This window comes from Bubalus kerabau, chromosome 5 (assembly GCF_029407905.1).
Source record: "Bubalus kerabau isolate K-KA32 ecotype Philippines breed swamp buffalo chromosome 5, PCC_UOA_SB_1v2, whole genome shotgun sequence".
Taxonomy (NCBI): domain Eukaryota; kingdom Metazoa; phylum Chordata; class Mammalia; order Artiodactyla; family Bovidae; genus Bubalus; species Bubalus kerabau.
Window position 1 is genome coordinate 82,095,708 of NC_073628.1, and position 20,762 is coordinate 82,116,469.

The following is a 20,762-nucleotide window of genomic DNA, read 5'->3' on the forward strand; positions in this document are numbered from 1 at the left end:
GTTTTCCTTTTTTGTACATTTTACTGTGTGCTAAGGAAATAAATAGATAATATTTTAAATAGCTACACTTAATATAGTAAATAGTTGAAATAACTAAGAACCTGGTAACTTTTCTGTAAGAGAAGTGAATGGATCTTATGGCAGAGAAGTTATTCATGTAGTGAACAAGTATTTATTATGTATTTGCTCTGTTTTTCTGTTTTGGACACTGGAGATCCACCTGGGAAAAAATATGCAATGTCTCTCTACCTATATAATTTATATTCTAATGGAGGAAGATAGATATTGAATAAGTAAATAATTTCAGATAGTGATAAGGACTAGAAAGATAATAAAACCAGAGATGTGTGTATATCTGTGTGTTGCTACTTCAGATAGGATTGTCAGAGGTGTTTAAATAGAGACTTCTATGTGGTGTAGAGGAGACATCCATGTGGGGTCTTGAGAGAAAGGAGTTCCAGGCAGACAATATAGCAAGTTCAATATTTTTTAGTCAGGAATAAGTTTAATGTATAGTCAAAAGTAGTAATGATGTCCCTGAAGCACTGAAGAGGTTGGCAGAAAATGAAGCTGATTTTGTTACTGTTTGGAACCAAAGCCACATACAGTGGAGATGATTAACAATTCTGAGAAGCTTCTTTTCAAGAATATGTGTAATAGTTACTTCCCTGTATTAGGTACTGTTAGTGAAGCTAGAAGTTTCTGATTCTAGATTTATTAGTTAATGATATTATCTGGGGCATTACTTTCTGTATCTGTTTATTTAAACTGTCAGTGTTGAACTTTCCACTGTTATCCTTGGTGTTTAGTCGCTAAGTCAAGTCTGACTCTCTGCAATCCCCGAGACTGTAACCCATCAGGTTCCTCTGTGCATGGGATTCTCCAGGCAAGAATACTGGAGTGGGTTGCCATTTCCTTCTCCATTACTGTTATCCTTGCCTTGTAATAAATCCTCAGGGTCTATTATGCCCTAAATAATTTTCATTGATTAGAATTTGGATATCCAGTTGGAACTGGGATAAGAATCATCTTTTTATATCACATTTGGCATCAATAAGCCCACAGTCAAAATGATTGGTTTTCTTTATTGATGTTAAGAAAAATATGCTAAGTTTTAGTCAACTTTAAACTTCTGGGTTCATTTGATTTTTTTATTTTGATTTTTAACATATTTTTTTATCACTAATACTGTAATAAGTTATGTTTCAAATAGAAAAAAGTTAAATATGAAAACAGTAATGACTTAGGCTGGTGATGCTGTGTATACAGTGCAGTGATGACTTTAGCATCATTATTGCCTTTTTACCTCCAGAAACTTTCTGAAGTATTAATTTCTATGGCTTGGCGCATATACTCATTATACCATCAGTGGGTTCCCCTATGATTCATCTGGGTTTCCAGGGGTCTTCTAGCATCCTGAGGTACCATGACTCTATGTGTCTGGATTAGAGTGAGATAAGATCTTGTTTATGTGTCTTTGGAGCCTGATTTAAGGTCAAGTTGCTAGATTTGTCTGAAGCATTTTGGCTTTCCAAGGCCTCAGGCCATTTCTGATCTCCAGATGTCATTTCTGTTTGAACGACATTGCCAGATTCTTTTTGAACTGCTCGAATAGCTCCCGTCTGTCTTCTTTGATTCAAAATCAGCTAATGATGTCACTAAGACTGGCTGGCTATTTGTCTCCTGGGCAGTCCTAGCCCTGCCATTTTGCCTCCCCACTGACTCATCAACTACATCAGGAATCTCACTTTGACAAATAAGAATCACATTTCAGTGTTTGTTTAAGAATGATTGTTTTCATCAAGATGGAAAAACTACTGAGATTGTGATAAAGCACTAGACTAGTTTCACAAGTGCATAAAATAGGTGGCAGTGTTCATTTAGAGAAGTTAAGGGAAATTTTTTGACAATTGAGCATGTTTATTTCATGTGTGAAAACTAAGGATGATGAATAATCATCAGGGAAACTTCCATTCCTTTTGATGTAGATTCTTTGAGCTTTTAAAAGTACCAATGCATATTTTAAAAACATAAGGATTAAATAATATCAAAATGACATGTATTATCTTAAATTTTAAAAATCTTATACTTTTATGCAATTTTTAAAGATTGTTTTCCATTTACAATTGTTAAAAATATTGACTGTTCTCAGTATTGTACAGTAAGTGCATCTTGAGCCTATCTTACATGTGATAGTTTTTACCTCTACTCCCCAACCCCTATATTGCTACCTCCCTACTGGTAGCCAGTAGTTCATATAGTTCATTCTCTGTACCTGTGAGTCATCTTCTTTTTTGTTATATTCACTACTGGGTTATATAGATTCCACATATAAGTGATATTATAGAGTATTTGTCTTTCTTTGTTTGACATTTTATGTAGCTTAATGGCTTCCAAGTCCATGTGTGTTGCTGCAAATGACAAAATTTAATACTTTTTTATGACTGAGTAGTAGTCCATTGTGTGTGTGTGTGTGTGTGTAAGTGTAATCCACATCTTTTTATCCATTCATCTGTTGATGGACCCTGAGTTTGCTGCCATAATTTCACAATTGTAAATAATGCTACTATGAACATTGAGGTGCCTGTATCTTGCTGAATTAGTGTTTTTGTTTTTTTCGGATATGTAATCAAGAGTGGTCATATGGTAGATCTATTTTACTGTTTTGAGGGACCTCCACACTTTTCCATGGTGGTTGTATTAATTTACATTCCCATAAACAGTGTTCGAGGGCTGTCTTTTCTCCATATCCTTGCCAACATTTGTTCCACTTGTTGTTTTTGATGATAGCACTTCTGACAGATATGAGGTAAAAATCTCATTGTGTTTTTGATTTGCAGTTCCCTGATCATTAGCAATGTTGAGCATCTTTTCATGTGCCCATCCATTGGCTGTTTGCATTTCCTCTTTGGAAAAGTGTTCAATTCCTTTGCCCATTTTTTAATCTTTTCTTTGATGTTGAGATGTATAGTTGTTTATATATGTTGGATATTAAATTCCTTGATTGGTCATATCATTGGCAAATATTTTCTCCCATTCAGTAGGTTGTCCTTTTGTTTTGTCAGTGGTTTCCTTTGCTGTGCAAAACCTTTTAAGTTTAATTAGATCGCATCTGTTTACTTTTACTTTTATTTCCTTTTCTTTAGGAGGTGTATCTAAAAGAAATTGCTGTAATTTCTGTCAAAGAATGTCTTGTTTATGTCTTTTCCTCTGGTAGTTCTATGGTATATGGTCTTAACATTAGTTCTTTAATCCATGATATTTGTATATGGTGTTAGAAAATGTTTTAATTTATTTCTTTTACATGCAGCTGTCCAATTTGCTGAGTATCACTTATTGAAGAGTCTATCTTTTCTGCATTATAAATTCTTGCCTCTTTATTATAGATTAATTGACTTTGAGTACTTGAATTTATTTCTGAGCTCTTTATGCTGTTCCACTAATCTATGTTTCTATTTTTGTGCCAATACCATACTATTTTGAATATTGTAGTTTTGTATAATAGTATAGTGTAAAGTCAGGGAGCCTGAGTCCTCCAGCTCTGTTATTTTTTTCTCAAGCTTCTGTTGCTTTTTGGGGTTTTTTGTGTTTCCATACAAATTAAAAAAATGTTTGTTCTAGTTTTATAAAAAATGCCATTGGTAATTTGGTAGAGATTGCATTGAATCTGTACATTACCTTGGGTATTATAGTCATTTTGACAGTGTTGATTCTTCCAATTCAGGGGCACAGTATGTCTTTCTGTCTGTGTCATCTTCAGTTTCTTTCATTAGCTTCTTATAGTTTTAGAGTACAGGTCTTTTGCCTCCTTCAGTTGGTATCTTCTTGGTATTTTATTCTTTTTGATGCAGTGATGTGTGCATGCTCACTTAGTTGTGTCTGATTCTTCACAACCACATGGACTATAGCCTGCCAGGCTCCTCTATCATCCATGGGATTTTCCATGAAAGAATACTGGAGTGAGTTGCCATTTCCTCCTCCAGGGGATCTTCCTGACCCAGAGGTCGAAACCATCTCCTGCAGGTGGATTCTTTACTGCTGAGCCACCTGGGAAGCCTTGATGTAATGATAAATGGGATTGTTTTCTTAATTTCATTTTCTGATAGGTTTTGTTAGTGTATAGGAATACAGGAGATTTCTGTGTATTAATTTTGTATCTTACAACTCTTCCAAATTCATTCATGAACTGTGGTATTGGAGAAGACTCTTGAGAGTCCCTTGGACTGCAAGGAGATCCAACCAGTCCATCCTAAAGGAGATCAGTCCTGGGTGTTCATTGGAGGGACTGATGTTGAAGCTGAAACTCCAATACTTTGGCCACCTGATGTGAAGAGCTGACTCATTTGAAAAGACCCTGATGCTGGGAAAGATTGAGGGCAAGAGGAGAAAGGGACGACAGAGGATGAGATGGTTGGATGGCATCACCAACTTGATGAACATGTGTTTGGGTGGACTCCGGGAGTTGGTAATGGACAGGGAGGCCTGGCTTGCTGCTGTTCATGGGGTCGCAAAGAGTTGGACACGACTGAGCGACTGAACTGAACTGAACTGACTAGTTTTCTGGTAGTATCTTTAGGATCTTCTTTGTATAGCATTATGTCATCTGCAAACAATTACAGTTTTAATTCTTCTTTTCTAATTTGAATCCTTTTATTTTTTTTTCCTCTGATTGCCATGGCTAGAACTTCCAAAACTATGTTGAATAAAAGTGGCAAGAGTAGACATCCATATCTTGTTCCTGATCTTAGATGAAATGCTTTCAGCTTTTCACCATTGACTGTGATGTTAGTTGTGGATTTGTCATATATGGTCTTTATTATGTTGCAGTTGGTTCCCTCTCTGCCCGTTTTCTGGAGAGTATTTATCATAAATGGATGTTGAATATTATCAGAATCCTTTTCTGCATCTGTTGAGATGATCATGTGGTTTTTATTCTTTATTAATGTGGAATATTGCATTGATTGATTTTCAGAGATGGAAAAATCCTTGCATCCCTGGGATAAATCCCACTTGATCATGATATATGAGCTTATTAATACGTTGTTGAATTTTGTTGAGGATTTTTGCATCTGTTGTTCATCAGTGACATTGGGCTGTAATTTTCACTTTTTGATATCTTTCTTTAGTTTTGATATCAAAGGTGATGCTGGTCTCATAGAATGAGTTCAGAAACTCCTTTCTCTGTCATTTGTTGGAAGAGTTTAGAAAGGATAGGTATTAACTCTTCTCTAAATGTTTGGTAGAATTCACCTGTGTAGCCATCTGGCCCTGGACTTCAGTTTTCTGGAGTTTTTAAATTGCTGATTCAGTTTCAACACTGATAATTGATTGGTCTGTTCATAGTTTCTGTTTCTTCCTGATTCAGTCTTTGAAGATTTTACCTTTCTAATAATTTATCCATTGCTTCTATGTTGTACTTTTTTTGGTGTTCATAGTAGTTTATTATGCTCCTTTGTATTTTTGTGGTGTCAGTTTCTCCTTTTTCCATTTTTTATTTTATTAATTTGGGCCTTCTTCCTTATTTTATTGATGAATCTGGCTAAAGGTTTATCAGTTCTGCTTATCTCTTCAAAGGGACAGTTTTTAATTTCATTGATCTTTCTACTTTTTAGTTTATTTCATTTATTTCTGATCTTGTATTTGTGATTTCTTTCCTTCTACTAACATTGGATTTTGTTTGTTTTTCTTTCTCTAGTTGCTTTAGGTGTAAGTTTAAGGTGTTTATTTGAGATTTTTCTTGTTTCCTAAAGTAAGATTGTATTGCTGTAAACTTCCCTCTTAGAACTGCTTTTGTTGCATCCTATAGGTTTGGGATTGTTGTGTTTTCATTTTCGGTTGTCTTCTAGGTATTTTTTATATGTGAACTTCCCTGTGTAGCCTGCGTGGGTTTAATATTTTTTGGTGCAAGGGCTGTTTTTAGTGTAAATATCTACCACCTCTTTCCTCCATTTATGCTGACCATTATCCCTTTCAATGGGAGCGTGACTGATGTTGTGGTGACCAGACCCTGGCCTGAATATTTAATGGGGCCTCCCCTTTGCTCTGTGATTGTCAATGCTGTGTCAGGGGTGGGGTCTGCTCCCTAGCTGTTGGAGTAGAGGCGTGTAGGTCTGTTTTTGAGCTGTGTTTCTGATCTGTGGTGTGTGAGGTAGGTGGACTTGGAGCACTCCCATTGGAGAGAAGACACCGAGTATTCCTTCTCTGGAGCTGCTTGTCTGTGGGTGTGCTCTGTTAGGTCACCTTTGACCCATTGTGCAGACTCACAAATTACACTGTTGTTGGCACTGCTCTTGGCCCAGCCTAACTGTGCGTATGCTGGCAATTGGCCCTGGTGTCTCTAAAGTGTTTTGACCAGGCCACCAACATAGATCACTGAATTCAGGTTTCAGAATTATAGTAATCATGGATATGGACCCCCTCTGGGCGCTATGGGGACAGCTCAGACTCTGGACTAGCCCATCCACCGTGTGTATGTGCCCACAAAGTTCACTGTTGCTAAAGCTACACCTGTCTCAGCTATGGGATCACTTGTTGATCATTCAGATGTTCCACAGGGGCTGAGTTTATAAAACCTGTCACAGGGTGTAAATCTGCTATCTGTACTGTTGTAAGGAGAGGTTTCAGCTCATTTTCCTTAGTTTCACAGCTCCTATGTCTCAGCTGTGGTTTCAGCCGCACTTCTGCATGAGGACCACCTACGGGCATCTGTGCCTCAGACTTCCCTGGAGCATCTGAGCCTGCCCCAGTGGCAGTGGAGTGCAGGGGCAGGGGGTGGGGGAGATGGCAGTCACAAGCACAAGAGAGCCAGCCCTGGCAGGATCCTTTTCTAGTGTCCAGGGAGGCAGGGGCTGGTGCATGGGAAGAGGGGCTGCAATGGCAGCCTCACCCTTTGAGCATCATTCAGCAATGGCACCTGACTTCTGTGGCTCTACAGGCTTTCTTTCTGCGTGAGCATTTCTGGTTGAAGAGCTACTCTCCCCCACCCCTTTGACTGTCTCCTCATAGCCAACAGCAGTCCTTTCCCGAGGTCTGCTCATCAAACCCCATGGTCCAGTACCTATGCTTTGTCTGCACTGGCAGACACATGTCTCGGGCTGGGGCATGCAGAGCTGTGGCTCCAACCTGTGTAGGTTTCACTCTGTTCTGCCACCACAGACTGGTTGCTGTGCTGTCCTCCAAGCCCTCAAAGCTGTCCTAGCTGATCTCCCCACCAGTAAGAGGGCTTTCTTGCATGCTGAAACCTCTTCTTTCCTTCAGCTCCCCCCAGAAGCACAGGTTCCAATCCACTTCCCCTCCTTTTCCTTTTCCCTTCTTCTTTCTTTTGTCTTACCCAGTTACGTGGGGATCTTTCTTGTCCCTTTAGGTGTCTGAGGTCCTCTGCTGCTGCTAAGTCACCTCAGTCGTGTCCGACTCTGTGCGACCTCAGAGACGGCAGCCCACCAGGCTCCCCCGTCCCTGGGATTCTCCAGGCAAGAACACTGGAGTGGGTTGCCATTTCCTTCTCCAATGCATGAAAATGAAAAGTGAAAGTGAAGTCGCTCAGTCATGTCCGACTCTTAGCGACTCCATGGACTGCAGCCCACCAGGCTCCTCCGTCCATGGGATTTTCCAGGCAAGAGTACTGGAGTGACTTAGTGTTCAGCAAATGCTCTGTGAGAACTGTTTCATTTGTAAATATATTCTTGATTCATTTGTGGCGAAAGGTGAACTCTGCATCCTCCTACTCCTCCATCTTGACTCCTTTGACTCTTCTTGAAGTATGATTCTCTTTTAAAACTAGTAACCAAATGAATCTATAATGAAAATAGTAGTTTTACAGGTTTTATACTTACTTGAATGTTGGAACTAAATTAATTATGTATCTATGGGAAGTTTAATAACTTAATTTGCTTTGTGCTCTGTATTCTATTGATAGGTTGGGAAAAAGGTGATATGGTTTAATATTTCCTTTAGGTAGCTCAGGATGAATGAAACATTTTCTAGGGAATTTTCTAGTATTACTAAGACTTTACCAAATTATTCATCTATTTTGTTAGTACTGATTTATGAATATAGAATTAAGAAGTGTTTTTCTTTTCAGAATTAATAAATTATTTGTTACTTGGAAACTGACCATTAAAAGAATTAAGACTGATAAGAGCAGGTAAGTCTATGAAATACAATTATAAAAATTTTGAGAGGAAGCCTTATTTGAAATATGTAGTATGCAAATAGATATACATGAATTTTAACTCAGTGATTAAAAAGTCACATTCTATACCCCTTATGATTAAATTTAATCTATGTCATTTTTAAAAGACTATTATAATATTATATATATTTAACATAAAATGTGTTACTATATATATAAATATAGTCAGTTCAGTTCAGTTGCTCATTTGTGTCCAGCTCTTTGTGACCCCATGGACTGCAGCACGCCAGGCTTCCATGTTCATCACCAATTCCCTGAGCTTTCAAATTTCAAAACTCATGTCCGTTGAGTTGGTGATGCCATCCAATCATCTCATCCTCTGTTGTCCCCTTCTCCTCCTGCCTTCAATCTTTCCCAGCATCAGGGTCTTTTTCAATGAGTTGGTTCTTTGCATCAGGTGGCCAAAGTATTGGAGTTTCAGCTTCAGCATCAGTCCTTCCAATGAATATTCAGGACTGAGTTCCTTTAGGATGGTCTGGTTGGATCTCCTTGCAATCCAAGGGACTCTGAAGAGTCTTCTCCAACACCACAGTACAAAGGCATCAATTCTTCAGCATCCAGCTTTCTTTATGGTCCAACTCTCACATCCATACATGACTACTAGAAAAATCAAAGCTTTGACTATACAGACCTCTATCAGTAAACTAATGTCTCTGATTTTTAATATACTGTCTAGTATATATATATACCACAGCTTCTTTATCCATTTATCTGTCAGTGGACATCTAGGTTGCTTCCATGTTATAGCTATTGTTAATAGTGCTGCAGTGAACATTGGGGTACATGTGTCTTTTTCAGTTTTGGTTTCCTCAGGGTATATGCCTAGTAGTGGGATTGCTGGGTCATATGGTGGTTTTATTCCTTTTAAGGAATCTCCAAACCATCTTCCGTAGTGGTTGTATCAATTTACATTCCCACTGGCAATGCAAGAGGGTTCCCTTTTCTCCACACCGTCTCTTGCATTTATTGTTTGTAGACTTTTTGATGATGGCCATTCTGACTGGTGTGAGGTGGTATCTCACAGCCGTTTTGATTTGCATTTCTCTAGTAATGAGTGATGTTGTGCTAGCATCTTTTCATGTGTTTGTTAGCCATCTGTGTATCTTCTTTAGAGAAATGTCTGTTTAGGTCTTTTTCCCGCTTTTGGATTGGGTTGTTTGTTTTTCTGATATTGAGTTGCATGAGATGCTTGTATATTTTGGAAATTCTTTGTCAGTTGTTTCCTTTGCTATTACTTCCTCCCATTCTGAGGGTTGTCTTTTCACCTTGTAGTTTCCTTTGCTTTGCAAAAACTTTTAAGTTTAATTAGGTCTAATCTGTTTATATTTGCTTTTATTTCCATTACTCTAGGAGGTTGGTCATAGAAGATCTTGCTTTGATTTATTTCATCGAGTGTTCTGCCTATGTTTTCCTCTAAGAGTTTTATAGTTTCTGGTCTTACATTTAGGTCTTTAATCCATTTTGAGTTTATCTTTGTGTATAGCATTAGGAAGTATTCTAATTTTATAGTAAGCTAATTTCATGTAGCTTTTCAGTTTTCATATAGTTTTTCACAGTAGGTGAACTGTGAACTTCCACGTATTCAAGCTGGTTTTAGAAAAGGCAGAGGAACCAGAGATCAAATTGCCAACATCTGCTGGATCATCGAAAAAGCAAGAGAGTTTCAGAAAAACATATGCTTTATTGACCATGCCAAAACCTTTGACTGTGTGGATCACAATAAACTGTGGAAAATTCTGAAAGAGATGGGAATACCAGACCACCTGACCTGCCACCTGAGAAATCTGTATGCAGGCCAGGAAGCAACAGTTAGAACTGGACATGGAACAACAGACTGGTTCCAAATAGGGAAAGGAGTACGTCAAGGCTGTATATTGTCACCCTGCTTATTTAACTTATATGCAGAGTACATAGTGAGAAACACTAGGCTGGATGAAGCACAAGCTGGAATCAAGATTGCTAGGAGAAATATCAATAACCTCAGATATGCAAATGACACCACCCTGATGGCAGAAAGCGAAGAAGAACTAAAGAGCCTCTTGATGAAAGTGAAAAAGGAGAGGGAAAATGTTGGTTTAAAGATCAACATCCAGAAAACTAAGATCATGGCATCTGGTCCCATCACTTCATGGCAAATAGATGGGGAAACAGTGGAAACAGTCAGAGACTTTATTTTGGGAGGCTCCAAAATCATTGCAGATGGTGACTGCAGCCATGAAATTAAAAGATGCTTGCTTCTTGGAAGAAAAGTTATGACCAACCTAGACAGCATATTAAAAAGCAGTGACAGTACTTTGCTAACAAAGGTCAGTCTAGTCACAGCTATGGTTTTTCCAATAGTCATGAATGGATGTGAGAGTTGGACTATAAAGAAAGCTGAGCACTGAAGAATTGATGCTTTTGAACTGTGGTGTTGAGGAAGACTCTTGAGAGTCCCTTGGACTGCAATGAGAGCCAACCAGTCCATCCTAAAGGAAATCAGTCCTGAATATTCATTGGAAGGACTGATGTTGTAGCTGAAATTCCAGTACTTTGGCCACCTGATTAGAACTGACTCATTTGAAAAGATCCTGATGCTGGGAAAGATTGAAGGTGGGAGGAAAAGGGGATAACAGAGAATGAGATGGTTGGATGGCATCACCGACTCAATGGACATGAGTTTGAGTAAACTCTGGGAGTTGGTGATGGAGAGGGAGGCCTGGTATGCTGCTGTCCATGGGGTTGTAAAGAGTCAGACATGACTGAGTGACTGAACTGAACTGAACTGATGCATAGTATCATGTCATCTTCAAACTGGTCATTTATTTTTGACTGTGCTGGGTCTTCATTGCTGTGCATAGGTTTTCTCTAGTTGCAGTGAGTGGGGGCTATTTTCTTGTTGCTCTATGCAGGCTTCTCATTGCGGTGGCTTCTCATTGCAGACCACAGGCTCTAGATATGTGGGCTTCAGTAATTGTGGTACAAAGGCTTAGTTGTGCTGCAGCATGTGGAATCGTCCCAGACCAGGGATTGAACCTGTGTCCCCTGCATTGGCAGGTGGATTCTTTACTGTGCTGCCAGAGAAACCCTCACTTGATCTAAGTTTTGCCTCCAGGAAGGGAAATGATTAAATCATCCAAGATAGATGACAGTTAATTCTATATTACAGCCAAATTTTCTTGTTGCTGTTAAACTTTTTACTTTGAGATAATTATGATGAAAATACAGTTGTAAGAATTTATATAGAGCAATCTCATGTGCCTTTACCCAGCTTCCCCTGGTGGTAATATCTTTCAAAGATATAGTATGACCAGGATAGTGACAGTAGTAAAATCAAGATACAGAACATTTCTGTATCTTTCATGTTGTCTTTTAATCCTTTAATAGCTATACTCTCTTCCTTCTCACTCCCACTCTCAACCTGGGGCAAGCACTAATCTCTTTTCCATTTCTGTAATTTTGTCCTTTGATAGAATGTGATATAAATGAAATTATGCATTATATAACCATTGGGATTGATTTTTCACGTAGCATAACTCTCTGGAGATTCATCCAGGTTGTTGCATATATTAATCATTTATTTTTACTGCTGGGTAACAGTCCATGGTATGGAGGTACCACAGTTTGTCTCTCTGAAGCACACCTGCATGTTACCCAGCTTTTGCCTAATACAGATAAAGCTGCTATATAAACATTGATAAACAGGTTTTTGTGTGAACATAAGGTTTCTTTTTTCTGGGGTAGATCACCACAAGTGCACTTACTGGGTCTTACTATAATTGCATGTTTAATTTTTAAAGAAACTGCCAAGACATTCCAGAGTGATTATGCCATTTTTTCCATTCCCACACGATGTGTTAGTGATTCAATTTCTCCACATTCTTACTACCATTTGAAGTTGTTGCTATTTTCTATTTTAGACATTTTAATAGGTGTGTAATAATATCTTATTGTGGTTTTAGTCTGCATTCCCCTAATGACTGATATTTAGTGTCTTCATTTGCTTATTTTCCATCTGATTCTCTTCTTTGGTAAAATGTCTTTTCATGTCTTTTGTACATTTTCTAATTGAATTGTTTGTCTTCATACTGTTGCATTTTAAGAATTCTTTTTATATTCTGGATATTAGTTCTTTGACAGATACATGGTTATAAATATTTTCTCCTAATCTTTGGCTTATCCTTTTTAAAATTTAAGAATGTCTATTTAGCATCTACTGCATGCCAGGTATTAGGCTAATAATTAACTTGCTTCTTCAAACCATAGAGAAACTATTTGACCTCCCTGCTTTGCTGAGCTAGGTGAACTTTTTTTTTCATTGGATGATAATTACTTTACAATGCTGTGTTAATTCTGCTGTACAACAATGCGAATCAGCTATCAGTATACATATGTCCCCTCCCTCTTGAGCCTCTTTCCCACCCAACTCACCATCGCAGCCCTCTAGGTCATCACAGAGCACTGAGCTAAGTTTCCTGTGCTGTATAGGTGCTTCCCACAACTATTTTACACGTGGTATATGTCAATGATACTGTCTCAATTTGTCTCATCCTTTCTTTCCCCCACTGTGTCCATAGATTCACTCTCTATGTGGGTGACTCTGTTCCTACCCAGCAAAGGTTCATCAATACCATTTTTCTACATTTCGTATATGCTTTAATATATGGTATTTGTTTTTCTCTTTCTGACCTACTTCACTCTGACAGGTTCTAGGTTCATCAGCCTCACGACAACTAACTCAGATTCATTCATTTTTATGGCTGGGTAATATTCCATTGTATATGTATACCAAAACTTCTTTATGCATTAATCTGTCAACAGACATATAGGTTGCTTCCATGTCATGGCTATTGTAAATAGTGCTGCTGTGAACATTGGGACATTCTTGTTGCTCTTCACTCACTAAGCCATATCCAGCTCTTTGCAACCCCATGGACTACAACATGCCAGGCTCCTCTGTCCTCCATTATCTCCTGGAGTTTACTTAAATTCATGTCCATTGAGTCAGTGATGCTGTCTAAGGATCTCATCCTCTGCTGCTCTCTTCTCCTTTTGCCTTCAGTCTTTCCCAGTGTCAGGGCCTTTTCCTATGAGTCGGCTCTTCGCAACAGGTGACCAAAGTATTGGAGCTTCAGCTTCAGCAACAGTCCTTCCAATGAATATTCAGGGATGATTTCCTTTAGGATTGACTGGTTTGATCTCCTTGCAGTCCAAGGGACTCTCAAGAGTCTTCTCCTGCACCACAGTTCAAAAGCATCAGTTCCTTGGTGCTGAGCCTTCTTTATGGTCCAACTCTCACATCTGTACATGACTACTGGATAAACCAGTGCTTTGACTATATGGACCTTTGTTGGCAAAATAATGTCTCTGCTTTTTAATAAGCTGTCTAGGTTTGTTGTAGCTTTCCTTCCAGGGAACAGACTTCTTTAAGTTTCATGGCTGTAGTCACCATCTGCAATGATTTTGGAGCCCAAGAAAATAAAATCGATTACTGCTTCCACTTTTGTGTCTTTTTGCATTATAGTTTTCTCATGGTATTTATGGACTTGAATGTGCAGACCTGGGCTTTTACTCAACTCCTCCTCCTTGTTAAAGTGACAGTCTTTGCTTCAGGGATGACTGGAGCAAAAAGTGAGAATGAGAAGTTGGAAGAAAGGGGATTTGTTGCTGGGTATTAGTTTCTTGTAGATAGCATATAGTTAGGTCACTTTTTTTTTTTTTTTTTACTTTACAATATTGTATTGGTTTTGCCATACATCAACATGCATCCGCCACGGGTGTACATGTGTTCCCCATCCTGAACCTCCCTCCCACCTCCCTCCCCATACCATCCCTCAGGGTCATCCCAGTGCACCAGCCCCAAGCTTCCTGTATCCTGCATCGAACCTGGACTGGCGATTCATTTCTTATATGATATTATACATGTTTTAATGCCATTCTCCCAAATCATCCCCCCCTCCTCCTCCCACAGAGTCCCAAAGACTGCTCTATACATCTCTGTCTCTTTTGCTGTCTCACATACAGGGTTGTCATTACTATCTTTCTAAATTCCATATATATGCGTTAGTATACTGTATTGGTGTTTTTCTTTCTGGCTTACTTCACTCTGTATAATAGGCTCCAGTTTCATCCACCTCATCAGAACTGATTCAAATTTATTCTTTTTAATGGCTGAGTAATACTCCATTGTGTATATGTACCACAGCTTTCTTATCCATTCATCTGCTGATGGACATCTAGGTTGCTTCCATGTCCTGGCTATTATAAACAGTGCTGCGATGAACATTGGGGTACACGTGTCTCTTTCAATTCTCATTTCCTCGGTGTGTATGCCCAGCAGTGGTATTGCTAAATTCATCTACCAATCTCTGTCTTTAATTGGTATATTTAGACCATTTGCATTTCATTATTTGTATGTTAGGACTTCAGTTTGCCATTTTGTTTTTTGGTTTCTGTTTGCTCTGTGTTTTCGTTTTGTCTGTTTTTTCCTTCCTGCCTTCTTGGAGATTACTTGAACACTTTTTAGAATTCCTTTTAGGGTATCTTTGACTGTATCTTTTTGTGTACTTAAGTAACAGAAGTTTGACTTTGATGTGTCTTGGTGTGGATTTATGTATCTTTATTCTTCTTTGGGTTTCCCTGGCTTCTTAAATCTCTGTTTTCGTGTCTTTTGACAAACTTGGCAAATTTTCTTTTTTAAAAGAAATTTTAATTTATTTATTTTTGAATTGAAGGATAATTGCTTTACAAAAATGTGTTGGTTTCTGCCAAACATCAACATGAATCAGCCATAGGTATACATATGTCCCCTCCCCATCCCAACCCTCTTGGTTGTTGCAGAGCCTCAGGCAAACTTGGCAAATTTTCATTCATTATTCCTTGAAGTATTCCTTGTCATTTTTATTCTCCTTTTAAGACTGCAGACACAAATGCTACATATTTTTTTTTATAGTCCCAATGATCCCTGAGGTTCTGTTCATTTTTCTCAGTCTATTTTTTTCTCTTATTTAGATTGGATAATTTCTATTTTCTGTCTTCCAGTTCACTGATTTCTCTGTTCACTTCATTCTGCTGTTGAACCAATCTAATGAGTTTTTTCCTTAGTCATTTTATTTTTCAACTCTAAAATTTCAATTTGGTTCTCCTTTATGTTTTCTGTTTCTTTAATGTGTGTGTATGACTTTCTGTTTCTTTGCTTTTTATCACCCAGTGAAGATGAAAGTCCCAGCTCTCTACTCAGCTTCTTCTGAAAACCTTCCATGGGGGCCCTAGAGGTGCCTCATTGAATCTTGCCAAGGATGGATCTCTAGGTTCTCCACTTCACCTTTTTTTCCTATGGTATTTGTCTAAATTAGAATGGTTATTCTTTTAAAAGTTTTCTGTCTTGACCGACTGCTCCTTTCCTGGTTCTTTAGCTAGACAGCAGGCTTTGTTCTATACCTGTTGGCATTTCCAGGTTTCTGGTTTGTTCAGCTCCAAATCTAGGATGTATGAGGCAAAAGGAAATCCAGGAAACTTAGCACCATGTCATTCCTAGTCAGTTTTTCTTCTCTTTTCTACCTTACAGTGTCTTTTGGTTGATTTATATATAACGGGCAGAGTTTTTAGGTGTACTTATTTAGCTGGAGTAACCTACTCCAGCTACTCTATTTTCCTAGAAGCCAGGACCTGGATTTTAATAGACTTCTGTCATATATTTTCTAATACTATGTTGTGTGTGAGTAAAATTTTGGAGAATGTATTTAGTTTTCTGCTACAACAGAATGAAATTTGTTAGTGATTTCCTCATAACATCTATACTTGAATAATCAATTGATACATTTTTTGTCAGACTTCACCATTACAACTCTAAATATGTTCTCATTTTCCATTTCTTATTTTTATACGGCACCCCCTGTTTATTTATACCTGTGCTAACATATAAAAACAAAATTGAATACATTTTTATAGGAAAGAAGAAAGCTTTAAACGCTTAATGCTGAGTAATGTGAGTTCATTACTATCTGAATTTTGATCATCATTCTTTTGTTAATAAATACCAAGATTGGGTTTGCTTTTTGTGACCTTTCTTTTTCTGGGATATGCCACTTGTTTTTAGTATGACATCTTCCTTTTTATACTAGATGCTTAGAGGAATGTCAATTAACAAATTCTTTTACATCCAAGAATAGTTCCATGTATATAAAGCCTATATAATTTGAGGAGACCTTCTTTAAGATAAATTACAAGGCTTTGAAAGAGGTGGTGCAAATAAAAAGAGCCCATGAAGCTTAAGCTTCACTAGCTTCATGGTATATAAGGCTTTCACTTGTAAAATGGAAAGATGAGAAAGAACTAATTGTATATTGTATATTCATATATATATGAAGAATCAGGGAAGGGCAAAGGCCCCCCTATTCTCTACACACTGTTGCTCAGGGCAGTTTGCTTTTTTCAATCCAGTTTTTTTAATTAATTTATTTTAATTGGAGGCTAATTGCTTTACAATATTGTGTTGGTTTTTGCCATACATTGACATGAATCAGCCATGGGTGTACAGTTTTTAAGGAGCATTATCTCTTCCATTCTGCTCTTTTCCAATTCTGTCCTGTTCTTTGCAGAATTGTTAACAGTGATTTGCCTCATCTTTGTGACTGTGATCAGATCAGTAGAAAAGGCAGAGAAAAGAAAAGCGACCAACTTCTCTATTTTAAGATATGGTGGTTGGAGAATTTAAGAAACATTATCCAAATGGTCGCTAATCTAGTTAATTTTTTTCCCTGTCATTAGACAAAAACTAAATTGAGGAAATTTATTTAAATTTAATAAATACAGGAATATAATTCTTTTTGTGTATCATTGCCTAGTATTGCAAAATTTTTAGAACTCAATGGCAGTCATCACTTGTTTCCCCTTCTGTTTTGTTCTTATCACACCCAGTCCCAAAATCTTGCCTTCAATATTATCAGCCAAACCAAACCAGTAATGCTTACTAATCTTTATCAATATTATTTAAATCATGGTACATGTAATACATATTGAATATGAACTGTGGGCATATGAAACAAACCATACTAATTAACTCTAAATTGATTTTATTCATTTTGAATGAGAGATAAGTCTGTGGTAATTTTTAAACTTTCAGGTCACTTTTGTATCGCAATCTATTTTTTGCTGATGAGTTATTTCAAGGCTGTTTGCTTTATATAAAGGGACTTTGTGAAGATGCAGTTAGTCTCAAAAAAGGTGATGAAGATAATTCAAATGCCATATGCCTTGTAAAGGTAGGTAGAAGTATCTTACCATTAGATAATGTTGGTGTATAGAAAGTAGGAAAAACAAATATAATTTTAAATCGAAGAAATTCAAACTTCTCAATCCATAGTAAACCAGCCCTATGGATGACTAATGTTCTAAAATACCTACAAAGAACATTATTCCACTCAATTTTAACAGTTAACAATAATCTTTAAATTAATAATTAAGGAAAAAAATTTCTTCCTTACAAAAAACCTAAGCCTGTTATGAGGCCCTTTCTTTATAACAAAAACTCTAACATGTAATATTGTTTATAAATAATCAATTATCTCTATTACATAATTGATAGTTATCAGCTGTTCTCTTATTATAGCTTGTCAAGGCATTGTAATAGGTTGCTACTTAGAGTGTTTGGTTAAATTTATGTGTTCTCTTGTTCCACAGTTCCATAAAGGGTAACTTCTTAATGAATGATTTGATTTATATAGTAGAGTTCTTTCAAAGAAATTAAGTACACAGACCTGTAAATTTTACATATTTAATTGAGCAGGATTCCAGCATCTTTTACTTCACTTACCCACTGTGTAAGGGAGATACTGAAGAGTAAAATAGTCATCTAGTCTTAGAGAAATAGTTGAAAGGGCTTGAACAAGTTATAAACTTGACAGTCAGTGCAAAAATTGTGTGAACTATACACATGTAATAAGATTAACACTGACACATAGTAGGTGCTCAATGAATAGTCCCTGAGTGAGTAAATAAATCAAAGAATTAGTCAAGAAATGTTACCAAACTCAGATCCAGCTGCTTGGCACTTGAAAAGTCAGTAACCAAGAGAGAGGCAGGTGTTGGTGGAAAGCAAGGTTGATTTTGATCAGAATGTCAGCAGTCTGGGGAAATGGTGGACTTAATGCCCCTAGAAACCTCTGAAGATCCTGCTGGACATGAATGTTTTCAAAGGGAAAAGGGGAGGTAATCTCAGTTAATCACTGAGATGGGAGTTGGAGTTTCGCCACCACCCCTTGTGTACAAACTTGTTTTATTTCTTGTAATCTTTTCTTAGATGCTATCTTGTTTATACAGTTTGTTCACACAGTTTGTTCTTGAGATTACTGAAGGAAAAGCTAGGGAATTAATAATAATTAGTTGACCAGATCTCTTCTGGTCATATGTTAGTTAATCCTTCTTCATTTCTACTTATTTGGTCTATAGAAAGAACAAATAGGTTAGGTCAGATATTGAAAAGTATATTTGAGCTGGAGATAAGCAGAGCACAGGGGTGGCCTGATTTAAGGTTAGTTACAGTATAGCTTTGATAAAGTGATGAGACAGAAGGGATTTCCTGATGAGAGTGGTTTCCTGCAAGGAGATGCTTACAGAAATATTAGTTAAGTACTACAGATGAAATATCATTTGTATAGTTATAGTAATAATACTATTGTTTCAAAAGGATTAAATTCAAGTTAAATATTTCACAGAGGAGTATTTTTAATATGGTTTTAATGCAAGAGGAAACAGTTGGACAGCTATAATGTTACATTGTTTTATGAATAAATGAGTGACAGAATTTATCAGTTAACTTATTAATGGGTGGTAAGGCAAAAGAGATATTAGAATATCTTTGATATCTATGACTAAAGTGCTAATAGATGGTAATGGTAACAGAGTGACCCAGAGGGGTTATTGGAGATCTTAAGTCATGTTAGCTTCCCCCTGGAACATGAAGCAGAAGGGAACAAACCTTTCCAGACAATATATAACATGTGTTAGTTATCTATTATATGCAAAATGCAAAGGAGATGGATACAGAGTAAAAGACAAAGCATTGCTTTGTTTAGTCTACTTATAGTTTATTGTGCTCAGTTGCTCAGTCTTGTCAGACTCTCTGCCACCCCCTGAACTGTAGCCAGCCAGGCTCTTCTATCTGTGGAATTATCCTGACAAGAATCCTGGAGTGGGTTGTCATTTCCTGCTCCAGGGGACTCTTCCCAACACAGGGACTGAACCTGTGTCTCCTGCGGCTCCTGCATTGGCAGGCAGATTCTTTACCACTGAGCCACCTGGGAAGCCCTATAGTTTATTAAAAGAGATAATTCTTTACATATAAAAATGATAACTAATTCTAATCATTCTAGCTAATCAGCAAAATATACGACAAGGAATTTTGGTTGCAAATAATACTTGTAAAATAGTCATACCACAGAAATTCAGAGGAAGTAGATATTAACTATTTTTAGAGATAAGGTTGGGGCATGCTTTGTGAAGGAAAGATATTATAAGCTAGGCTATGCTGGACTTGAATAGCCAGAGAGGAGGGGAATAGGGCAGTTAAGTAAGGGATATGAATCTGTGTAAAATATTCAGTGTATGTTTGATTTGAAAGTTACATTGAGTCTTCAACATCAGATCAAGAACAACAGCATAAGGGAAAAGTAGGAACTGAACCTGCCTTTAAGGCAGGGATGCTTCTAGTGGGGATTGTGAGGACATTTTGCAAGAATGGGAATTTCTAAGACTGGAGAAGCCAGGATCAGATGGAAGAAGAACAGAGATTCATAGACTGAGAACTGAGCCTGGCTCAGGAATTCGAAGATGGCCAGTTGTGCACTAGGTCTAAGGGACTACACAAAGCTGGGGATACAGATTGCAATGAGGATTGACAATGAGGAGGAAAGAATAAAGCAAGGTTAAGAATGCATATGATGGGATTATTTAGAAGTTAATGCCATGAATGGAGTTCACAAGTGCGCCAGAATACACTGCTGGAATGCAAGCACGTTTTTATATAAAAAACTGTATAGCCTAAAAGTTGAGACTGTTTTATTTGGCAAACTTTTTGAGAAATTAAGCAGAGGAGGCAGTCTGTCAGGTATATCTGAGGGACTGCTTTAAAGGGGTAAGGGAGGAGCCAGAATATATAGGGGATCTTGCAATGAGAACCAGGTAGTTGGAAACACAAAAGATTATTATTATCTAAAGACATCTCAGGTTAATGAATTTAGTGCTTCTCTGTGTATGGGAAGATGCAAGAGTCTGGGCCCATTGAAATCATTCCTTTGATATGCATCTTAACAATCTAGGGCTAGAATCCTGCTGGTCTCCATCCTGAATCCCCTCAGGGTGCACAGTTGAGGGTGGCTGGAAGGAGGAGCCTGGTGGGCTGCAGTCCATGGGGTCGCTAAGAGTCGGAGACGACTGAGCGACTTCACTTTCACTTTTCACTTTCATGCATTGGAGAAGGAAATGGCAACCCACTCCAGTATTCTTGCCTGGAGAATCCCAGGGACGGGGGAGCCTGGAGGGCTGCCATCTGTGGGGTTGCACAGAGTTGGACACGACTGAAGTGACTTAGCAG

At 37.8% G+C, this 20,762-nt stretch overlaps 1 protein-coding gene across 1 annotated transcript in view; it reads left to right on the top strand.

The window, feature by feature from the left end:
- The window catches only part of DNAH14 (dynein axonemal heavy chain 14), a 440,851-nt gene that overhangs the window by 95,378 nt on the left and 324,711 nt on the right, over window positions 1-20,762 (top strand). The window contains exons 9-10 of the mRNA XM_055583763.1: window positions 8,081-8,143; window positions 17,295-17,433. Coding sequence (XP_055439738.1) covers window positions 8,081-8,143; window positions 17,295-17,433 — 202 coding nt within the window. The remainder of the gene's footprint in view (window positions 1-8,080; window positions 8,144-17,294; window positions 17,434-20,762) is intronic.